General features: G+C 40.0%; 1 protein-coding gene across 2 annotated transcripts in view; it reads left to right on the forward strand.

The window, feature by feature from the left end:
• Positions 1 to 24,712, forward strand: part of SULF1 (sulfatase 1) — a 185,591-nt gene that overhangs the window by 112,315 nt on the left and 48,564 nt on the right. For both annotated transcript variants that reach the window (XM_059479560.1, XM_059479553.1), the window contains 3 exons: positions 9,187 to 9,344; positions 9,662 to 9,896; positions 15,311 to 15,550. In XM_059479560.1, the coding sequence (XP_059335543.1) occupies positions 9,725 to 9,896; positions 15,311 to 15,550 (412 nt within the window). In that variant the 5' untranslated portion in view covers positions 9,187 to 9,344; positions 9,662 to 9,724. The remainder of the gene's footprint in view (positions 1 to 9,186; positions 9,345 to 9,661; positions 9,897 to 15,310; positions 15,551 to 24,712) is intronic.

Below are 24,712 nucleotides of genomic sequence, written 5' to 3' on the forward strand. Positions count from 1 at the left end.
TATTCAGAAGCTTCTGCCTAATGATTACCAATTTCCATTCCCATTTTCCCTTCTCTGTGCATTATGCACAGTCCAGTGTTGCAACATAAGATTGACTGCCTGCTCCACCACTCCTAGAATAAATAATTCAGTATGTGCTGAGCACCTGAGTAGAATCTTGGCTCATGAGCAGGCTTACAATTAATGATATATATACAGTTATTTATATTTATTAAAAATAAAGATGGTATAAAATCATGTCTCTTCAATGCTAAATAGAAACTTTGCTTAATAAGAAGTGCATTGGAAACAAAAAAAAAATGTTTGCCTCAATATATTCAGCTTCATCTTCCATGCTTTAAAACTGTTCTCTCATCTACAGAAGCCAGTACTGTGAAATTGGAATACCTGTATGTGTACTTGAAAGATGAAGAAAATGTTTCCCCAGGCATTTTCACTAGGAAAATGAAGGTGCATTTATATGTACTATCCCTTCAAAATGTTTTCTGAGATAAAGTTGTTCACAGAATAATTTCAGCAAGTCATTCTTGAGTTTTTTAGATCTCAGACTGGAGAGTATTTTCAAACAGCCCTTTGAGAATGGATTTCCAGAATTCAGGTTGGAGTAATTGGCATTCTTCAGACAAAAAAGCTGTATATGGTATATTCTGTCCTTGAACAGGCAAATGTGACTCTAATTTCAGGATTTTTTGACATGAGCTTTCAGATGAAAGCCAGTAGTCTGCTGCTTTGTACATTTTGGCCTTCCTTCATGTACCATTGATGCTTAGATGTTTTCTGAAATAAAGATACCATAGATCTTAAAATATTGCTGCCCCAGGAATGAAGAGCCTGCAGGAAGTTGTTTTAAGGAGCTGAGCAGTCCTGTTGAACACAAGAGACTTACTTCATTTGCACAGCAGGACATATATCAGAGGTTAAGTAAGTCTTAGACACTTGGTTTGGCAGTAAAATCCATCAGTTGCACTCCTTGCTCATATTTGCTGCCGTTCCTGCACTAAACCATTTCCACCTGATAGGACAGGACAATGTGCAGATGACTTTCTGAGTTTTCCCATGGTGGGTCAGTCACAGGTGACTCTGCACCTCTCCCTGAGCACACTCAGGTGTGTTCTTGAGTGGGGACTGTGGCACAGCGAGGTGAGGGGAGGCAAGAGGACTGGGAGGATTTCTGTGACAGCAGACACCAGTCCCCAGTGTTCCTGGTAGCTGGGGTTCTGCATGTGTACCACCAGAAAAGGGAACTTGGGGAACTCCAAGGGCTTCCTGATTACAAAGGAGATTAAAGGTAAGGTTGATGGCAGGGTGATGTTGTTCTGAGCAGGGCCTCAAGTCAATGCATCTTCCTTGCTGACTGGTCTTTATGGAACATGATATGAAGCGTGGTTTGGTTTTTGGGGGTTAGTTTTGTTTGTTTGTTTGTTTGTAACAGATTGTTTTGTTTGGTCTGTCTGTTTACTATTAATAGTAAGCTGGTTTCTCTATAGTACAGGTTTGTCAGGGAGGAGTTTATTTGAAAACACATTTCTTGGCTTGTCAAGGAGCTTTTACATGTATATCAGTGAAGGCAGAATTTATACTGTGCCAGGACTGGAAAAACTGCTTGACAAGAAGTAGCATAGTAGGAGAGATCTTGCTTTAAAAGCAGAACTCAGGGCCTGAGGCATTGGTGCATATCTTAGTAGCCCTATTAAATTCAGTTTGAACTTATTGAAAGTAAAACTCATTAAAATATAATGGGATTATATTAAAACAATTTATTAGGCTAGGACTCCAGACCTGAAAGTGAAAGAAAAAGTCAACAATCTGTAGGGGACCTAGATGCACAAGAAGATGTTTGCTGTATGTAAGCACACAAAGTGCTGGTGCTAAAATAAATTTACTTTCTGCACTGTAATATAATACAGAAAGTTTTCCAAAAGCACTTAGAACTGCCTGACTCCCCTGGCTATCCCAGGGATGGCACCTATCTAAAGCCCTGTGGTGTTTCTGAGTCCATCCTCTGACAATACAACTAAAAATATATTTAGGTTCCTCTCCTAGACATGCAGGTGATGTTCCCTGTTTACATTCATGCACTTGTGTAGATTCCTACAGGGAATTCCTCCCCCTTCAGCCCTTACATGAACTGCTCTGGTGCCCGTGAGCTGCTGCTGCTGCTTTCCCTGGGCAGTCAGAAGGAGAGTGGCCGGAGCAGCTCAGGCTCAGCCTCCGCTCCACACCGCCCAGCCCCAGGAAGGCACCAGCTACCCTGACCCCTCCCTGTGACAACAGACAGCTGGGGGAGCTCTGGAAAATAAACTTTATAAATGAAGAGTTTTCTCTCCAGAGGAGATGTGGAAAGCTATGGTTTCTAAAGCCAGTGAACTTAAACAGGAATTTAAAGAAATGTGCAAACTGTGTTGCTGTTGTTCACCTCTGTGATATGGTCTCCCACTGCAAGTCTACTTACTGAACTGTCAGTGTGTTATTGTGTAGTATATTTTCATAGTGCCCCACACTGCTGAAGTGAGCAAGTGGGCCATTATGCTATTTATAGCAAAAATATGTGGATCTAAAATGGAATTTTAAAATTACCTGAGATTCCCTCATATACAGAATTTAGTTTTTGTATTTGAAAAATAATTGGACTCTTTTAGTAATTATATTACCTTCTAGCTGAAAAGCCACTTCCTTTAAAGACAAAAAAAATCTGATATCAGAGGCCTGCTTGGAGCCTAGCACACATCTAATTATCTCTCTCAGTCTTAATTATTTAGCAAGTGCTAATAAACTGCACGTATCATGACACTCATGTGTAATAAGCATATAAATTTAATTTATTTTTTTCCCTCTCTTTGAAGACTAACAGACATGGAATTCAATCACAAGGCAATGGCATTATAGCCTCCAATATAACATGAGGTTTTAATAAGCCTCCTGTTTGCTGCACACATGTGCTTAAGACTGCCTGGAAAGCAAATCAGTAGAAAAAAGGGATTACTTTAGATTACTTTGAAATGTGCATTGTTTGAAATGGCCTCTGGTGACCAGCTTTCATGAATGGCTGATTTTACTTGTGGGGCACATCATCTGGCTCAATTATACCAGGCTCTTTTGTATGACAAGTGCACTCCTTGGCTGTGTTGAAATATGAAATTCTAAAACAAAGTAAATCAGATGGTGAGAAATAAATTTAGGTAACTGTATATTATTAGAAGTTTGTAACTTAACAGTGGACATTCTTCTTACTGAAAAAATATGTGGGAATTTTGTTTTGAAACTTGTACATATTTGAAGTTAATATAAAAACATTTATTTTCATTTTCTTTAATGTTTTGTTCAGCTGTATTAGCAGCATTAAAATGAAATACACGTTTTTCTTTTCTCAAAGGTAGATAATTTCTCCTACACTTGTTTATTTTTAAAATGTTATTGGAGTTTGTTGTTTCACCCTAACAGATGAAGTGTTGGAAACTTCTACCTACTAAGAATATCCCTTAACCTGTACAAAGTTATAAAAGTGGGTTAGCAAGCCTGCATTACACTTTCAAGTCACTGCAAGCTTTTTCCTTTCCTGTCGGTAACTGTTTGCAAAATTACAATGTAAAAACGTAATATAAGGTTATGATTCTCCCTACCTGCAATTACTTTAAATTATAGTTAGTTTAAATTAATCTAGCCTGAGGCACTGAGGATCCATCATTAGAATGCACAGATTACATTTGAAAGGGGAGAAGATATCTGATTGATTAGTTAAGTGTGTTGGAAATCCAATAGATAGTGATTAGATTAGACCCAGATAGGAACTACATTCTTTGTGTTCACTGTAAATCCTGTACTTTACAACCTAGATTAGGGGATTAACCTTTAAGAAGAAATGGTAAATCTTGCTTTTTCCTGACTTCTGCTGTACTGTAATTGTGTTTCCCATGGCTGCAGGCTCAATATTCCCACAGGAAACTGACCTGCAGATTTACATGGTCGTGCCTCAATTTACACTGAGATTGCAGTGTTTGCCTTTAAATACGAGATAGAAGAGTGAGATGTGAGAAGAGCTTTAACATTGCTAAACTTAAAACAGTCGTCTGTCAACAGCTTTTTCCACTGAAGTGCTTCACTGTATTAGTGAAAGTGAGAGTTGCTATTGTTGTTGCAGGGTGTTACAACCCTCTAGTCATCAAGGCAATATGATTTAAGGGAGAGATTTAAGACCTCTGAACTACTAGGTTGCTGGGTGCAGCTGAACATCTCTCCTCCCTGACCTTTTATTATGTAGTTTCAATCTGTCTGCACAATCTTCATGCAATTACTAATCTTATGAAGTTGCTAATTTTGTTGAGTCTCAAACCACACACTTGTCATGATTCACAGCATAGACCACGTGAGACTTGGAGAGGTCCATCCACCCTGTGACACAAACTTCAAAGATTCACAGAAGTTGTATGTGTGTGTCTCAGGAAACCCCTTTTACATTCTTTCACCCTGGAGAACATGCAAAATGTTCTCAAATACATCAGCAATGTCAGGTGGACTCATCTCAATTTAAAGCATACAACTTAGAGTGGTAGGTGTAAACCCTGAATCTGACATTTGTAGGGTCATGGATGGATGGAGGAAGCCACCTCCAGTTTACATGGTGCCACTGACAGTGGTTTCTGGCAGTATAGGCAGACTGGGAGATTTTTGAAATTATGCTGAGCAGGTGCCCAGCAAAGGGACCAATCTCCAAGGTCATATTGGAAATTACAAAACACTGACAATAGCAGAATCCCAAGCCTGAATTAAGAGAGTTTTTCTAGTTGTTCTTTTCCTTTCTCTTTTTCTTATTGAAAGTCAGATTTTAAGGAAACAGAGAACACTGGGATCATGTTCCTGTAATAAAAGCTCATTAAAGCCAAAACTGTCAAGTCAGCAGGTCAGAGGTAAGATACATAGGAAGATGCTCTTCTGCTTAAGGTGAAGAAAGAAAGCTCATTTTCTTGTGGTGATTGATATCCAAGGATTTGTTTCTTTGAGAGGTTTTATCCATTTATTTATCAGAGAAACCTATAAGAAAAAAATCCAAGATTATTGTTTGCATAAAGAAAATGAAAGAAAACAACATAACTGAACACTTGCAATGACAAGGCCTTCTACTTCTTTGATGTATTTTTGTGCAATTTCCTTGCACTTGTCAGAGAATTTTAAAAATGTCCTAAGTTGCAAAACATTTGTTTGGGGACTATATCCTAATTACATACAACTATGTCAATTTATGGAGGCAGGGAAATCTTACTACAGAGACCAAATCTGTAGGGTGCTGGATAGTAAAGAGGAACACAACACAAATAGGTGCTGCACTAGAAGTTTATTGATTTAAGAACCCTGTGATACCTTACATTCTCAATTCACTACACATATTTACTACTAGTAACTGGGGAACAGAAGCCAGAATTCTCATTCTCATATTTGCTGATGGTACAAACCTGAGGGCAGTGACTGATACACCTGAGGGCTGTGCTGCTATGGCAGGAGGTTTGGATTAGATGATGTCCAGAGTTCCCTTCCAACCCTAATGATTCTGTGATTCTTATCTCCACAGTTACAGTCCACATTATTGCTGGTATTATTGTTATTATTACCACTCTTTCCTTTATTGTCTGATCCATTTTTGTTTCAAAGGAAAGGCCTCTAGGACAGGGGGCCTTAACCTATTACTTTAATATAATTGGGGATAATATAATGCCCCAATGTTCATGCTGAAAAGAAAACACTAATGCAGAGAAAACAAAGTTGTTTGCCCTTTGTTACCCCTTGGTCGTGAATTACTGATGTGGGGCATAGCACATGGTACTGGAGAGGGACATATGTCCAGTATAATTACTCACTGTCCCCACATTTGATGTCGGATTTACAGACAGGAAATGTGTTCATATAAGCCAAATTCCCTGTGTATGATACATGGAAGACACATTTGTAGATTATTAAATACAAATAAGTTCATATATCTTTAAAACTTATGATGGCATATTCATGTGCATACTCAGTGCCCCCTTTCATAAACAAAGTGCATGACTCTGGACAGATTTTATTGGCCAAACACAAAATGGCAATTTAAGTGAACTGAGTGAAAATGTGGACATAAGAACAAAGTGACAAATGCTCTTTTTTGAATACTGGCTGCCTTTTACTGTGTTCCAAACTAAGCACTTTCAGTCAATGCCGTGAAAAATCTTGAACTGTTCTGGATCAAAATGAGTAACAAGTCTACAGACTTTCAAAAGATACTGTTCTGCCTTTTGCTTTTCTTCTAAATCACTGAAAGATACTCTCTTACAAGACCTTGAAATAAAGTCCTCATACTTTTTTATGCCACACCACACAAAGTGGCACTGTAGCCTTTCTTTGCAGTGCTCTGCCAGTGTAATTCAAGTTTCATGGGTAATTAATTCTCCACGCCAACAAGTCCCTGAACTGCATGTTATAATACTAGCTGCATAGAAACAACTAAAGATGCAAGTTCTTTTATTCCTTGAAAGGTGATTGCAAACTATGTATTTCTGCTCCTGTGGGGGAAAAAATTATTTGGATTCTTCTGGTTTCATTTATTTACTAACTGCAATTTGGTTATCATAGGTATCTTCTATAAGAAAAATATACTGTAAAATTCCCATATAGAAGTTAGATCAGCACTTGTTTATTTGTCTAGAAAAAAAAAAAGCATTTTGCAGTACCATCTTGATTTCTTAACACAAAAAAATACAGTTTGCTTCCCCATGTTACTTTGAAAAGTTCTTTTTTAGCATTTCTTCTATCTTTGTCTGTTTCTTAAGACAAATTGCAGTATCTGCAGGGGCACTTACATGCTACCAGCCAGTATCTGACAAAAACACTGCAGCCTTGTCTTCCCTATTAACCCTGTATTTTGACAATTTTCTTTACTTCATCTCCTTCTAGGACTGGGAAACAGGCTGTAAAAGGACTAGTTGTCAAAGAACACCTTTTAATAAAGATTTACCATACGCAAAACTGAAAGATGAGCAAAAAATATGGCATTACTGTGCTCTTGTATAAGAACTATTCAATGAAACTTAGAAAATTAATTTTATATGTATAAATATGTCCTGATATTTTCCTTTATCCATCAAGAATAAAAATGTCAGAGCAGGAAGAGAAACTTTCATACTCTTATTTCTAGCAAAGACCTGCCTAAGGTGCCTCAAACATGCTAGAGGAAAGGAATTTTTTTAAATACTAATACAGACCAGACAGGTTGAAATGAAGAATACTTGTTAATGTCCATTTGGATTAGCATAAATTTTATTAGTGCTGAGGTGTAATTGTCAGGAGCTTGCAGTTTTGTATGGTGGGGGATTATTCAAACACATTGGTGCCAATGTTTGCTCAGTGCAGTCAAGATGACTGCACCTTCTGGGTCAACATTGTCTGAAAAAGTTTGCTGTACAACTGAGGTAAGAAACTAAACATTGAGCCTCACTTCATATAGCCATTCGTGCTTTGTGATGTGAGTCAAAGTTTCGCTATTTAAAGATCAGACATCTAGAGACGTCGTATTTCTGCTTTTGCACCAAGAGCATGTATCTGGTGTGTGTCAGAAGAAAGCTGACTTCCCTGGTAACCCCGGTCTTTGGGGCTCTTGTCAGATTTTATGTGACTTAAGAGCATATACATGGAAATTGAACTATTTTTAAAAGCCCATGCAGGCTAAGTACAGACTTCCAGTTACTTGTCTGAATGTTGTGTAATCACTAAAATGGCATTTGCTGTTCAATGGCGATCCTCTGTATTGACTTTGCAGTGCTGTAATGTTAGCGGAAGGCTGGAGTGTTGGTTGGTGCAGAGACAATGAAAGACAAGATTTCTCTGCCACAGACACTTGGGTTTTCCTTTTAAAGATGTTCACACTCTTCTGGTGTAATTACAGCCTGCCAGAGTGAGGAGCATGAAACTGTTTAGCTTGTGAAGCTTAAAATAAAAGGTGTATGTGGAAACAAGAACACGATCCTTTTTCTAGCAGTCCAGCACCAAGTCCCATCCCCTCCCTCTGCTGTGGCTTCTTCCCCTGAAATTTAGAGCATCTCCCTATTAACGCATTTTTAGGTGAGTGATTGGAGGCCCCTTTTGTCTTCTGTGTCGCTCTCATTATTTCTGTTTATTAATCTGTTTGTGGCTCATGTTGCATGTCTGAAGTCTCAGGTGTGGGCGCACAGATCTCGTGATTTATGCTCCAGTCTAATTATGTAAGGCGCACCCCAGTTCCCATGCGGTGTTCCCCTTGGGCAAACTTCTTGATTGTTCTTGGGCTTGGGTGGTTTTGTGAGGTTTTTTTTAATTGACCAATATCACCGTGCTTTTATCCAGAGTCCCAGAATAAAACCAGAAGAAACGTATGTGGCAGGTCAATACCCTGGAGGGAACAGGCATGACTCCGTGGTTTCTTTCCCACCCCTTTCCTTTTTGCCCCCAGATATTCCCTCCCTTCCCTTGTGTTACAGACAGGTTTTGCAGAGCTTCAGTCAGTAATGCCAAAAATGTCAAAGTATAAGTGGCTACCCCTTCCTCTCCAGACCAATCAGTCATTTTCAGTCACTGGTTTAAATGTGCTGCAGCAAAGCCAAGCCTCTGTGCTTGCAGCAGGTCTTACAAAAGCAAGGCTGTTTGACTGACAGGCACGGAGAGGGGGCTCTGATAAGGCGCTGAGACAAGTCTGGAAGCGCAGTATCAAGGACAAGGCTGTGGCAGAGCTACTGTGCATTATGGATGAGGCGCTCAGCTCTGGCGCTGATTGATTGAGGGACGGTTGTGCTCTTTCACAATGCTGGGTAAGATCATATGGACCGTCATTTAATATGAGCCTTCTTGGCAGTGGGAAGATGACTTTTCACACAGTGATCCCATGCAGATTGCAAATGACAGCCATGCTCTCCCCTCTGCTTTTTAAGGGTTTAGTCTCTCATGCAGGTGGGTTAACCTAAAACAGCGTCAGTGCTTGCCAGGTGTGACATGCTGGAATTAATGCTTGTTCTCAGAATCTCACTATAAATCTGACTATAAATATTGGAAAAGCACCTGTGTCTGATGATGTGAGATACATGTTCTTTATCCCTAGCAGCCAAGGTGCCATCCACCCCCTGCATAGGTATGATATTAAATTAAGCAGGGGAGTCATGGAGAATGCAATTTTTTTCTACTCTTTTCTTTCAGGACAGAGAAAGAAGCTGTAAGAAACAGTTCTGGAGACTTTGAAGCACAGCCACAGTACTGAGGTCTCTGACAAGCCTTCTGCTTTCTCCTTCTCCCAGGGCTCCTCCTACAGATGTTCTAAACACGTCTGCATCCCAGCAATTTTTTACTGCGCCCAGGTACTGAATGTAAGGAACCAAGCTGCATAAAAAGAAGCGTGGGGTGTAGGAGAAGGAGCACTGTGGGGAATTTACCAGAAGTCATGTCTATACAAAACGCAGGCATGACTTCAAGCAAAAATTATTTGAGAGAGTATAGTTGCAGAATGACCAAGTTTATTCTTAGAAAATGACAGAATAAAGCTCTCATTCAACAATATAGCTTATAATCATGTTAAATGGTATGTGTCAGGCTTGACTTCCCTAAGTGCCATCCTTTCAATGTATGACTGGAAGTTTATTTATTGCTTGAACAGAATCTCTCTTCCTCTCTACAGGTCTTGAAAACTAGAGTTCAGGAACTTCTGGATCAGTCTTTTCATTGAAATACTGGAACTACTATGAAGCCTTCTTGGTTTGGACTCATGTTGGCAGTGCTCAGTACTGAAATGCTAACAAGTCACTGTTCCACCATCAAGTCCCCGAGGTTCAGAGGACGTGTGCAGCAGGAGCGAAAGAATATCAGACCGAATATCATCCTGGTACTCACAGATGATCAAGATGTGGAGCTAGGTGAGAAATAATTGTTGTTTGCTACTACATTTTGTCATGTGTCTTTCAGTAGTTTATGCCAAGCAGAAAAAAATTTAAATTCAGGGACGTTGATGGTCCTGGAATAGTATCAGAATGTGGGGCAAGTTTGGAAAATGAGTTAACAGTATTATTTAATGGCATTCATCACATTTAATTATAGACTTTAGGATATATATGCTTATCAAAATCCACCATACGAAGCTTTAATCAGCACAAGAAAATTATTTAATAATGCATGCAAGGACATAGGTGTAAAAAACTTGCATCAAAAGCCTTTTTTCACTCTATGACTTTTTGTAGCATTCAGAAATTGGAGTCTTATGAGGCCAGCATTTCCCTCAGCCCTGTATAGGTGTCTGTATCTCCACATATTTGTGACAGGGATGTGAATACTTATCCACAAAGACAAACTGGTCTAGTTTCAGGATTTAGTAATCTTAATATTTGTATGAATTACTGAAGTGTTTAAAATCCATCTGCTTTAAGTACTATGCTGTATGTATAAAAACATGGTAGTTTTGCTTTCATAAGTATACTAAATATCTGAGCACATACCAGCCAGTGATTTTCACATATTTTTCTTAGGGTGGAAAAAGTTAAAACACTTAGATGATGTTCCAGGAGGCCTTTGAATGTTTTCCATTAAGTAAGTTAGAAAGATATTAATGGTAGTTATGCATATAACTGATTTTTTGGTTCACTGCCCAAAATGAAAAATCAAGGAGAGAAAGAGGATCATTTTAGGTTACCCCCAAGCAAATATTTTGGGTTGTGAGATCAAAAAGGTGAAAAAATGGCAAATTAAGTTGAAATGAAATCTTGCATTCTTTGGGTGTTTTTTTTTTTTTTAAGAGAGACATATTTTTAATAGAAGTATAGTGAATTTCTAGACAAAATGCCATAAGACGTTGAAAAAAAAAAATGCTTCATTGCAGAAAACTTCATTTGTTCTAAAATCACATAACTTCAGACAGAAGATTGTAGACAAAATATGTTCTGTATCTAAAAGTAGTTCTTTGGTTGCTAGCATTTTTGCATTTGCCATGATACAATAATAATTTCATAGTCCTTCAGGGTTCTGAGAAGATAATTAATAAACTATATTTCATGACTGAGGGTTCATGCTTTTATGCAGCAGAGCTCCAGACACAGGCCTTTATATCTGAGCGATTCTTATGTTTTTTTTATTATTTATTTTCACTCTTTCAAACCTCTGCTCTGCTTAGCCATGCTGCATATTGAATAGCTGTTCCCAGTTCTATTTTTGGTCTAAAATACAGCTCTTACGATGGGAGTGCATTTCATCTTGGTGGAGTCATTCTGAAAAATTTTGTTAAAAGGGTCAAGTCAAGTTTTCCTTTTTGTGGTCTGAAAGATCGTACTCTCTCCAGGACACTCAGGGCACTGGGGAAGGTAGGTCAGCAGACGTAGATCTCTGAACACAGCATTACCAACTTGCTGTCCTCAGTCTTGTGAGAAGGTTTGCGAGTGGTGGAAAAGGAGGAAGGATGTGGCGAGTCACTTTGTTCATCCTGCGGAGCTCTGCTCTTTGAAAGCTGCTCTGAATGCTCACAGGGCACTCTGGCTCCTATTAGCAGGCAGCTGAGCAATAGCCTGGGTGTGTGTGCATTCCCACTGCCTTGAATGAACACACAGGTTTCCCCTTTTCATAGATCATTTCACAGGAAACAGCATTCAGCCCCAAGATTTACTGTACTGCATTATTCGCACTTCTGCTAATAAATCATTCTGCTTATCTGAAAAATAAAGCCAAACTGTTTTCCATGTGTGAATTTTCCTCTTGCTCTTCATTGATTCCTGAGAAAAGTCTTAAATTTCTCAAAGGTCAGTGGGAAGTAACACTTTCTGCCACAAACAGAATTAAACTTAGGCATTGGTATCCAAAAATCACAAGACTGAAAGTCCCTGAATATGGATTATTTGCAATTGTATTCCCAGCACGAACATTTCTGAAAGCTATTCTAAATGAATGCTTTAACATAAAAGCATATAAGGTGCATTATAGACTTCAATAGGGAAGGATTTGTCTCCAGAGCTTGTATAATCATTGAACCACAATATTCATCTGACTGAGTGCAACTGATATATAGAGGAGTCATCCAAAATAAAATTTGCAAGAGGCAGGGAGTTTGCATTTAGTTAGTGCTCAAGCCATAGAGGTATGCATATCTTCCTATTGATCTGCACCATCCCCCTGAGTTTTGCATTTTGAGAGCAAAGAAATTCAGCAGAGTTGCTGTCTCATTCACTTTATTAGATAAAACCAAGAAATTGCCCCACAACTTCAGCTACTTCCTATCTATGCAAGGAGGAAGGATATTCTAGATCAGCTGGTGGATTGCACCTTTAGCTGTGTGAAGCAGCCTGGCCCACAGCTCTTGAAGAAACTCAGCAAATACTTGGGCTCAGAAGGTGTTTTACTGCTTAAATTGTGCCACTGTGCACTGTCTTTACCCTACCAAGATCCTGAGGGTAGAGGACTCTGTCCAATGAAGGAGCATCTTGCTCAAGGCGAAGCTCCAGCTCCCAGAGCCCAGAACTTCTTCCCTCCTGCAGACAACATGCTGTGGCTCTTCAGGGCAGCGGCCCAGCTCCCACTGGGGTCAGGCCCATATCCTCTTTAGGCCAACATTCTGCTTGCTTTTTGGTCTCTTTCCCTGTCCTCCCAATTCTTTGTTATGTGCACACGTCAGTACCTCCAAATATGGCACCCGGATCACTCTTATAGTCCTCACTATAAAACATATCTTGCATAATGTCAGAAAGGAGTAAAAACTAATCAGTATCTTGGTATTACAGTGGGTTTGACCCTTTTTTACAGCCAAATGCACCACCCAGTGAAATCTATATAAACCAGCTACTGAATAGAGCACTGGCTAAAGAGATCACAACATCATCTAAATACATCACATCAGGCGTAATTTGCCTGGTGTGCTTTCCATCTTCCCTAAAACTAGAGCACTAAAAAGCATAAGCCAAAAAAATGGGGATGTGTGCTGAGATCTGAAAAAGTCCATTACATTCCTGGGGCCTTGCATACAACCCCTATAAAGACAGGGTAGCTCCTAGATGTCCCTTTGTAGAGATGCCCACCTGTGATGAAAATCCATAACAACTTTAAAGACCCGATACCTTGGTTGCCAAACATATTTCTTGAGGCATGAGAGTAGACTGAGAAGCGACACTGAACTTCTTGTCTGACAAAACTCACTAACTTTTGTGTCCAATGTGGCCATTCCCAGTTATCTTGTTGCCCTCAGGTGCTCCCCAACCGGTCCTGTAGAGCGTGAGTGTCCTGCTGACAGACAGTGTGCCCTGAAGACTGTGGGCCAGATGGTAAAAAACACAAGCTGTGAGGAGAGCCACAGACAGCAAAGGATTATAACTTATATCAGCAAGTTTTATCTCCTGCTTGTGTTTTGTTTTCCGAATGAGGAAGTCTCACCTGCTTTGAAGTGCCTGTTCCAGAATTTCCAGAGGGGCTCAATCTATTATCAGTGTCAGTAAGTGCATACCTGGAGGGAAAACTTAGTCATACACAGCATGTTTGCAAGAGCAGAGGGCTGACCAGCTGGAGGAATGAGGAAGCACTCTAACAGCTACTCATTTATAATACATGGAGGCAGGAAAGTGCAGATCAGCTCGGCTGCAGTTACTGTGCATTAGGGTACCTGAATAGCCCACTTTTGTCCAAGCACCTCCATGCACTTTACAGCTGAGTTCTCAGGAAAAATCTGTGACTTTTCAGAAGTGGAAGAGCTCAGGTGAAACAAAACAAAACAAAACAAAAACTAAAAAGTCAGCCTGAGGTCCAAGATAAAAGCATGTAGAATGAGGATGATCTCTCATTTGTCTTTTACTTAACAATTCAGTGAAATGCTCCTACTCATGTAAATGGAGACCTTTTGTGTTCAGGGACCTCTCAGTTACTCTTCTTCTTTTCTATATCCCTAAGCACATGGGGTTCAGGAAAGCACAGAAGATATTCTGCATTTAGAAAATAAGGGCTATGAAAGACAAAGAGTCCAATGGTTACTTTCCTACACAGTATTAAATGCATCATTAAGGACAGAGACCCTGGCATTTAAAATGAAATGTTGAAGACCCCACTGCCCCTTCCCTTTGTTTAACAATTTTTTTACACAAAAGTCTTCATATTCAGCACTGACTCATTGGCCTAAAACCAAAACAGATCATTCTTAGCTTTAACTAAAAGATAATTATTAAGATTTTACTGCTAACATCTAAAGTTGAGTCTCCTTGGAAGTTTTATGGTTTTACAGGCAGGTTTGCAAATGCTTTAGAACGTTTTTAATTGATTTTTAAGCAACATAAAACCATCAAGAAAAATTCTTGTTGTATCAGAGGAACCAACAGATTTAAATGTAAAGGACAGTCAACTGTGCAAAAAACCAAAGGAAAAAAAAGGAAAATGAAATTCCATAAATCTTTTTCTACCACCAACATTGTGCAAGTACTGCAATTCACAGACTTGTTTCCTAGGCACATACTGACATATCCACAGTTCACCTCCAACCTTCAATCTCTGCTCTGTTGAATAACATAAAGAACAAACTTTGACAGCTGTCAGCAAATACTGACAGACTCTATCCAGGGCTGCTCAGCCCTTCTGCAATCAGAAATCTGTAAGCCCTGCCTGTCTCACCTTGCAGTTCATGAAGATGCTTTGAAGGATGCAAAAATTGTCTTTGTTCTTTAAACAGTATCAATGCAATTTCTTGAGAAAGGCACTGCATTTTGCATACATTTTTACATGATACATTATTTTGAGCACAGTGCTTTAGTATCAGAATCAGACATGCTGATCTTGTGTCCACAGAAACTTTCCATTAGAAAAATTGCTACTGAATTCTCTCCTTACTTCTTCTGTCTCTCACTCCCTCCTTTACTCCCTTCTTCTCTCTATTTCTCTCTTTCTTCTGTCATCTGATAAAATGGAAAGAGTATTAACATTTTCATTGGTGATCTCAGTATTTTATGTATTTTACTAGCATATTGACTAATAATTCAGGCTGTATAGCATATTGCTCTTCTACAGCTGCATTTGAAAAACTATTGACCTCTAAATTTTTACAGCTTTGACACTATTTCTAGATTAGTCCATATTTTAACTTTGTTTTGAAGTCTTAGGAAAAAAAATAATTCCATCTTTCTGGAATCCTTAAAAGTATTTTTGTTGGTATAGTAAAAATGTGGTGTTTTCTCCTAAAATTAACAAAGCTGCAGAGTGAAGCACACTGATGTTCAGAGGCAAGGTAATCACCAACACTTTATTTTTATCAGCATAATAACAGCCAATATATTCAAACTGTCTTTTACAGCACAGTGGTGATCAGTACCTCTTATTGCAGGGTCCTTGCAAGTGATGAATAAAACCAGGAGGATTATGGAGAATGGAGGGGCCTCTTTCATCAATGCCTTTGTGACTACCCCCATGTGCTGCCCATCTCGCTCCTCCATGCTGACTGGGAAGTATGTGCACAACCACAACATCTACACCAACAATGAAAACTGCTCTTCCCCCTCATGGCAGGCTACTCACGAGCCTCGCACCTTCGCTGTGTACCTCAATAACACTGGGTACAGAACAGGTAAGAGACAAAGCAAATTCTTCCTTTAAAGTGAAGATGGCATATTCAGCAATTGCTTTTAAGTCACTACCTGAAATAACTGGCTGTTCTTGGCTGTGGTGGAGTTCATTTTCTGCCTAGTAGATGCTGTAGTGTTGTGTTTTGGATTTAGCGTGAGAATAATCTTGATAAGACAACAAAGTTTTTAGTTGCTGCTAAGTAGCACATATTTTAAGTCAGAACTTTTTAGTGTCTCATGCCCTGACACCAAGAAAGCTGGAAGGGCACAAGAATTTGGGAGGGGACACAGCTGATCTAAACCAGCCAGTGGGATATTCCATACCATAGGGCATCAGCCTCAGTACGCAAACTGGGGAAAAATTGGCTAGAGGATGCTGCTTAGAAACTGGTTGGATATTGGTAAATGAGGAATGAACAATTCTATTGTGTATTACCTGGGGGTTTGGGAGTTTTTTGTGGGGTTTATTTCTGTCTCTTCGGTTTTTGTTTCCTACTATTATTATTATTATTATTATTATTATTATTATTATTATTATTATTATTATTATTATTATTATTATTATTATTATTATTATTACATTTAATTTAAATTGCTAAACTGTTCTTTTCTCAAGCTGTGGATTTTACCTTATTTCCTTTTCTCCTCCTCATCCCACTGTGGGGAGTGAGAGAGCCACTGAGTGGTACTTAGATGCTGACTGGACTTAAACCACAAGAGGAGCAACTGTTGTCCCAACCTGGCTGTGCAAGGGAGAGTTTGAATATTATGGAGAGGGAGGGTAGTACTGCCTGCGGTTCCACATCTGCAGTAGCAGCCAGGTGAAGAAACCCACTGGTAGTGAAGCAGCATATTTTCACATTTGGATGTCCCAGGTGGGAAATAAGCTGTTGGGCAGTTACACCTACAGTGAAAGAGGTGCATTTTAGTGGCATTGTGGGTATGAACTGGCAGTTCCAGGCGGGATTATGGTCAGTATTATGTCCTGCTTGTGGACAGCTGCTAGCAGTTATGGAAGAAGATGTCAGGGCCAGGCTGGGAACTGGTGCCAAGGACCTCACAGGAGTGGAGGTACTGTCATGGGAGCAAAACAAGGTGAATAGTATAATTTAACCTTTGCCGTGGGGTGATATTTTATTTGCATTTTCTGAAAAGGAGTAGAAACCTACCTTTAAAGGATTGTTCTACTGAGAACCAATAAGATTTGATAGTTTTCTTGTAAATTCCTGGTGGTTTTCCGTAGTCAGGAGATCCCTTTCCTGTCTACAAAGAGCTCTTCTTATTCCTCTCGTCTGTGCTTCAGCTTGATGTAAAACTCAATTCATTTCTGCATCACCTATGCCCAAAGATTGAAGCTGTAGACACGTTAGGCTCCAGCCTGGCTTCCCCTCCTCAAGGTACCGGAGTTGTGTGGAGTTGCGTGAGGTCGTCAGAGTGCAATTTGTCCAGAAGTGTCATTCAGCTACAAAGAGTCCCCTTTAGAGAGCAAGGAGCACAGATCTCCTGCCAGCTGCCTTCCTTACAATGTAACTGGCAGCAAAGAAACTTGTTTCTATCGGCGGCATAGGCACAAGAAGGGATTGCTTTCAAAATACAGAGCTGGCAAATGTCTCCATGCTGTCTGCTAGTCCTAAATCTCTTAAAGCTGCTACATCCAATGCCTCAAGTTTATCTGCCTCTGTGCTATCTTTTGTTCACCACACAGACAGTTCACTCTTTTTAATTCTGTCTCTGCATCTCTAGCTCTGGAGAACTTCTGCTTCCTGGATTGAAAACAAAACCAGACATATCCTTAACTTTTTTGGGCTTGGTGTTGGCTCTGACATATGAGCTGAATAGTACTTCAGTCTCTATTAAGCTGGTCTCAGTGAAGTTGCCATCTGAGTACAGCATGCTAAGCCTGGGTAGGGGTCAGCATCAAGGCTTTGGAGGAGAAAAGGAAGGAAGAGTGAATTGACCATCACTGTTAGAAAAGGTGCTGAATTTGACCTCAAATATAAGCTTTATCTCATGGCTTACATCTCAGAAATCCTTTCTGCTTGACGTATGGCTGCTTCATGTGGGACCTGGCTTTAGTGTTCTTAAAAAAATCAGTATCCTGTTGGTTTGTCATCTACGCTTTGCACATCTAAATGCTTCACAGATAAACAGGACAGCTCTGTCACTAGCCCTTTCTGCCCCTCTGAGGGTAAACACAGCTTTGAGCATATCTCCTGCACTGTCTTGTGTTAGGAAGACATGTGGAGATGCTTACTAAATGCAGACTTGACCCTATTACATAGAAAGGAAAAAGGGGTCAAAAGGAGAGGAACAGGAAAAAAGTACTTTTTCAAAGGCAGGCAAACAGAACATCAGTCCTAAAACTGTCAGGATAGGTGAGTTTTAACAAAGGGCAGAAAAGAGTAGAAAAGGGAAACAAATGGAAATATCTGCATGAATCTTCAATTCTGATGGAGGTACATTGTTCAATCCTACAATACTATGGCTGCAAAGATTTATCTTTTTACTCCTTGTAAGATGAGCCTACCTTCTAATTAAGCCGCAATTATTTTTTGAGATGGTAGCTTAATTAACAGCAGATCTTATAATACATTTCTCAAGGATAGTGTTGCCTTATTAAAAAGTCACCAAAAGTCTGCTAGCCAAGTAATAATCTACACTTCACAGCTAGAAAGTTGAGTAAAATTATAATGACTCAAAAATACCTGGGAGTCAAGAATAATTGGGAGTGAAAATGAGGAAACTGTGGAGAGAGGTTGCAGATGTTATTGATACTTACCCTGTGCATTTCTACGTGTTTGACAGTAAATCAATAACCTCTTCAATGGGAAGCTGAGACACACAAAGAGAAGTGAATGACTGAGGCCAGTCACAGTTTGGTGACAGTCCTGATAAGGCACCTGGCCAGAGAGCTCCAGGTTGGATGAGACAATGTACAATACTTCCAACCTGGTACTCTGTAATAATGATAATTTTGTATTTTTTGCATAGGATCAAATTAATACATAGCAATGGCAATACAGGGATGGGAGAGCATTTCTATAATGTCCTCACTTCTGTTTGCTCCAAACAGTTTTCCATATCTATAAAACATCCATTGTCTAAACCTGCTGCAGCCCTTACTGAGCCCCCTCTATTGCAATTGATCACATGTGGGCAGGCTGTTATGAGGGGAGTTCTGCTGAAGCCACGAGGACTCCACACAAGCACAGCAGGCCCTTTAAAGTGAGGTCTGAAACGTGCTCTAATAAACTGCAGTTATAATTAGAGCCCACTGGGGAAACCTGGCAGAGGACAGAATGGTTTTTTCTTTCCTTTTTCTGTTTTATTATTCTGCTCTTATGTGACCTAAGGGCAACGTTGCATTTCATGGAAATGTCCCTTTTTGAAGATTGTATGTCAGTACTAAATCATAGGCAGACACTGTGCTGGACACTAGCAAGGCAGGCAGCATTCAGAAACAATACTGGGCAGTAGCAGGGCAGACAATATTCAGAAATAACACTGCCAAACCAAAACCACTTTTGCTTCTAATTATAATTTTCCAAAACTATTAAGGATGTTTCAATGTTTACAGTTTCCCTTATTCACAAGCTGTATGTTAATGCAGCAATGAACCAACTGCACAGCTTCTTGATTGTCCACAAAACTGCTAATATTAAATTTGAGTTTGTAGGACATAGCAGGGAAGGCACGCAGTAAAGAGGTAGAAAGAGAAAACAAAGCAGCTCTGGAGAGTTTCAGTGATGACATTTGTTTTAATTACATAGGATCCAGGCTGTCACACTGGAGAGAAGAAAGGGTCCCTCACTTTCAAATTTTTTAGGAATTGCGAGAAATGTTTGAGAAGTTTTCTTTCATCTCATAGTTTTTAACATCAGTATATATTCCTTCAGCTCTTTAGATTTCGAAGTTTAATTCATAAATTTATTGACTGCAGGAGTTAGAGATTTTGCTTTGTGCTTTCCAAAGTATTGGCTGGTCATTTGCTGTTCTTAGAGTCTCATAATTTCTTTAGCTTCTACTGCTCTGTCCCAGTCCTACTCAGATGTGCCCTTTGCTGTAGCTGGTTCCCTTTGTCATCCACCTACACAAACACAGAGGAAAATCCCAGAAGTGCAACCTTGGCTTCATTAGTAGGAAAGGGGGATTGTGCTACATCTTAATAATTGAGCAGCAGCCAAGCATAATCTTGGTATTTCAGAAGACAAACCATCACATGAGAACAACCAACATTCAGAAGATATAAATAAATTGAAGATTTTCTTTTTAAGTAGTGGGTCATACTTTGCATACTGCAGGATTTTACATTTTTACCAGCTGAAGTTTCATCCCTTTGCAAACATGAAAAGAAGTATAAGTTTAAAATTCTTACCCTGTCTTAACACACCTACACACTCTAAACCCTCTCTGCTTGATGTTACTTTGTAGAATTAGTACTCTCTAATCCTCTCTCCTCTTAGCCCTTCACAGCCAGGGTAACTGGGCAGGAGGGAGCAGGACTCTGCCTTGGCTCAGCAGCTGCTGACAGTCTCACAGCACCATGCCAAACACAGCACCAGGCTCTCCCTTCATGGAATCCCACCTGAAAGAACAGGGACCACCAAATTAGGCAATTATTTGCTTGCACTTTCTGGAATTGTCTTTGGGGAGATGTATTTCCCAGGATTTTATCTCTTGCTCAGATGTATCTACTGGTTAGAATAACATTCAAGATTCATGCATGGGAGTGCTCTGATGTCATTTGTGGGACAAAATTGGTAACATGCAAAGTTAAGCAGCTCAAATGTTCGTTCCTAAATGGCTTCATTTGTAAAACTCCAAACTCAAGAAGTGACACCAAGATGCCCCTGTCTGGCATGTTTTGACATTAGTCACAGACTTCTCTGGAGTGATGAGCAGAAATGGTCACTTGGTTGACAACTGGCTAATGTGTTCAGCAGCACATGTCAGTGTGCCCATTGACATCTGTCACTTATGGGTACATTTCTTAGTGTAATGAACAAAGAACTAATAGAGCTCAGAGATGACAGGAAGCTGAAAGCTAAGGCGCATTTAAACTGTGCACCATTCCCTTCTGACACACAGGGACATGTTAATCTTTCATAAAGAGAGCAAAAGCTATGCCTCCTGAAGGTGTGGGCAGACAATGAGTTTCCTCTGGAGGCAAAGCCAGTGTGTTTCCTGTTCACAGCCTTGCAGTACAAATCACTGCCAGCACTTGCTATTTTTAATCTGCATCATTTCACTGACCTAATTTGTATCCTGCCTCATGCACCCTTTCAGAGCAGAGAGGGTGGCACAATATGATACAGGGCTGGGAATGAGTGAGCAGGGAATAAGTCTTGGTTTTCAGATTATTTCTAAAGTGAAAATAAGGAGAGAGAGAACTCTTGAGTTTTCAGGTTCTTTCTTAATTGGTATGAAATATTCTGGGAAACATCAAACATAATTTAATCTGTAAATATTTTAAATAATTAAAAATATGTTGACATTTTCAGAATAATTTGCACTTTCTGTCTATGAAAAAATATATAAATGAAAGTGAAATATGCTGAATGTCCACAGAAAGTGAAATGTAGAAGAGGAAAAAGGCCAAAAGAATGATATGCAGGATTTTCTAGTTCTATGGTATCATGTGAAGTGAAACTTTTTTGGTTTCTGTCCAGGACCTCATCAAAAACCACAGTGTTTCTGCCTACTTATGCTTAAAGCAGAATTCTGTGCTATTAAATATCATGCAGAAAACCATACACTAAAGGACTTTTAACAAGTTTATGTATTCAAGTGCCTAATTTAGGAAAAGCTGGGTAGAACATTTCTATGCAACCACTTCATCTCTTGTTCACATGGCCAAATTATACCCCTTGACTACATAACATACCACTTTATGGAGGGTGAAATTTCCTCCATTTGAAGAGATAGACTAGTTCTATCAAAGGACACAGTGCTAACATCCACATCAGTGAGGATCAGGGGTTTCATATCCCATCTGCCCTCTTCCACTGCTCACTTGTTGAGAAACTAAGCAAAGTGGGATTTTATCACATACATATGGCTGGGCATGCTGCTGTAGGTTCCAGATGTCTTATGAAGGGCAGGAACCAGTGAGACTCAGGAGCCCTTTCAGACATTGCTGGGTCCTTTCAGACATTGCACAGAGCGGAGCCTCTGACCAAAAGCTCCTCTGACTCCCTCCATCCTACCCCATTAGGCAGTGCAGTGTCCACTCCTCCGCTTTCTGGCCCTGCAGGTCATCACCTTGGCCTCTCCTGAGCCCTGTCCCCTGTCTGTCCTCAAGTCATTCCCTCCATCCCTCTTTCCCTCTCTCCCTCCCTCCTCTCTCAGGACCAGTCAGTTCTTGACAGACATGTCCTGTTCCCACTGCTTACCATTAACGATCTCCCTTTCCAGCCTGATCAGCAAATCTGCTTCTCTCACCCACCTTGTCAATCAGCTTCTTTCTCCTTTCTGCTCTCATTGTCCCAGTTCTTGGTTGACATTGCCAGTCCTGGGGCCCCAAGCCCCCACTGCTTCTTCCCCCCCCTCAGCTCCTTTGCTGGATTTCCTGCCATTCCTCAGACTGCTTGTCCTTATCGGGTCACCTCCTGCCCTCTGCATTTCAATCAACTTTCTCCCTCCTCCTGACACCACTCACAGGTGGACAGGCAATAAATATCCTGAGGTGTCCAGGTCTCCAGCACATGAAAATTGCAGGGTTTTATTCAAAGGATTCTAATAGATGCCTCCTTGACAGAGAGACCATCATGCCTTTCACAGACCTCCTGCTCTCAGTGCAGGGCATGTAAGTGCTATCAAATGAAATCTCACATAATTTTTTTCAGATGTTAAGCCTAATTCCTTTTCCATTACTGTGGTTCTCAAAGATGGCTACTGTTTGGGCTAAAAAGTTTCAAAAAATTCAGCCTGAGGCAGACATCCAGTGTGGAAAATTTAAGTCCAAGTATAAGAGAGTTATAAGCAACTGAAAACAGGGTCTTATAATGAGAAGTGTCAGACAACATCAATATTGGAAAGTGCTACCAGCTTGGCCCATAATACAGGCTTTGTTAAAGACATCACCCAGACTAACAATTGCTATATCAAGTTATAGGCTAATGCCTTTTGCAACTGCTGAGTTATAAAATCCTTAATGATCTTTTTGCTTGCAATGGTAAACCTGGCAGCAACTGGGAAAGACCCACAAAACTGGAGAAAAAGTGGAAAACCTGAGGTTTTCTACTGCGTTTAAGTTACAAGACTGGGAACCGTGAAATCTGAATTATATTCTTGGCGATGCCACAGGCTTCCTGCGTGACTTGGGTCTAGCTGAAGGTTAACATCTTGGTGCCTCAGTTTCCTCACCACATTTTTTGGGACAATGCTTATTTCATTTCCTAGGCAGTGCTGGCATACTGAGCTGGCTTTCTATGCTCCAGTGACGTGATACGCTGATCCTCTGCAATTTTCCAACAGAAGGGAAAAATCAAACTTCTAGGGTTTGAATCTATGGCTTGCATAATTGAAAGACAGCAAGGAGGAATTTACTGGAATGATTCAGAAGCTGAAGTTATGTTGGGTTCTGTCCACAGAACTATAGAATCATTGTGTTTGAGTCCTGAAATGTCATATAAACAGTGCCCTGCCACTCCTGTGAATGGTTTCCTGACTTTGTTAAAGGAAGTGGGCTGTCTACTTAAAGCTCTTGTCTGGGTCACAGTGACTAAACCTTTCTGCAGTGTGGCTTTTTAAAGGTTTGCATTTGTTTTAACTCAGAAACGTTCCCATAAGCCTCAACAAATAACAAGGGTGTAGAACATCATATATGTCCTTTGTTCCATGGAAGTGCAGGGATGTCTCACTAGTAGATGTAGCCCAGTTCACCTGTGCACTAATGCACTAACACTGACAGCAGTTAGAGGACTAACTCTATTGTGTAATACTGTAAACATTAGTCATAACTGCTTGTAAAAAGTGCTGGGAAGAAAAGTCCTGGGAATTACGAGAATTTGAGTCACACTCAGCTGTAAGTATTAGAGATCCTCTGAATCAAATTATATTTGTCTTGCACCCTTTGCAACCTTCTGGATCTCTCAGTCCAGTACAGAAATCATTAGCTAATTGTAAAAGGGAAAACAAAACCTTGTCTTAAGGCATCTGTTCATGTCAGGTAGCAGACATGTGTATTCTGGAGCCCCTCCAGAGACACAGAGATGTCTGTAAAACTGTTCACCGTGCCATGTGTTGTTGTTTGTATAAACATAATTGAACATACTAATACAGAATACAATTATTCTGATATGCAAAGCTACACTACATGTGATTAGAAAATAACAACGTGCCCTGGGAACAGTTAACAAAACTGCCAGAATGCAGATAAAAATTGTCTTATTAAAATGCAAAAGTAAGCATTTATCTTTGCTGCTATCCCTATGGGAGCCGTTACACATAATAATGAAAAGACGTCCCTTGAAATGGCATTACTTTTTAATGAGGCTTTTACCCACTGAGTCATAATCTCCATTTTACTAATTACAAGCAGAAATGTCTTCCTGAACCCAAACTGCTGAGTCCAAGCAGCTTCTGAAGCTGAGGCTTCCCAGTCAGTTCTCGGACTTGGGCAATTCAGTAAGTGTTGGGCTGCAGCTAAGTTAAAGATGGGGGGTGACTCTACAAGCCAAGCAAAGAACACCCAGCAAAGATATCTGCACATCACAGTGTCAGTTCCTGGGCAGTTCTTTGACATATTCCATAGTGCTTTACTTGTTAACAATCCTCTGGTTAAACCAAAAACAATTGGGACACCCATGGTGATTACTTGCTGATTGTTATTTGGTCCCATGGACAATGTACTTTCCTTTTACTCTGGCTCTTGTCTTCATTCAGAGCCTGAAGAGCCAAACACTAACTGATGGTGCTGGACCCCAGTTCTGACCCACTTGCCCTGTCCTATTCTCAGTAGTACTCAAAAGACCACACAGTGCAAGGATTGAACACTTGTATTTCAGTAAAAGCCTGACTTTTCCCTTCATCTGTCTAATTACTCATATCCTCTTGAGTTTATGACCAATAAACCATTTTGGGTTAAAGCATTTTGGCCAATATGATCCATGGTCACAGCCACTGTTTCTTCTAGTATTCAGGTCTTTGCTACACATTTGACA

Source organism: Ammospiza nelsoni, chromosome 1 (assembly GCF_027579445.1).
Source record: "Ammospiza nelsoni isolate bAmmNel1 chromosome 1, bAmmNel1.pri, whole genome shotgun sequence".
NCBI lineage: Eukaryota > Metazoa > Chordata > Aves > Passeriformes > Passerellidae > Ammospiza > Ammospiza nelsoni.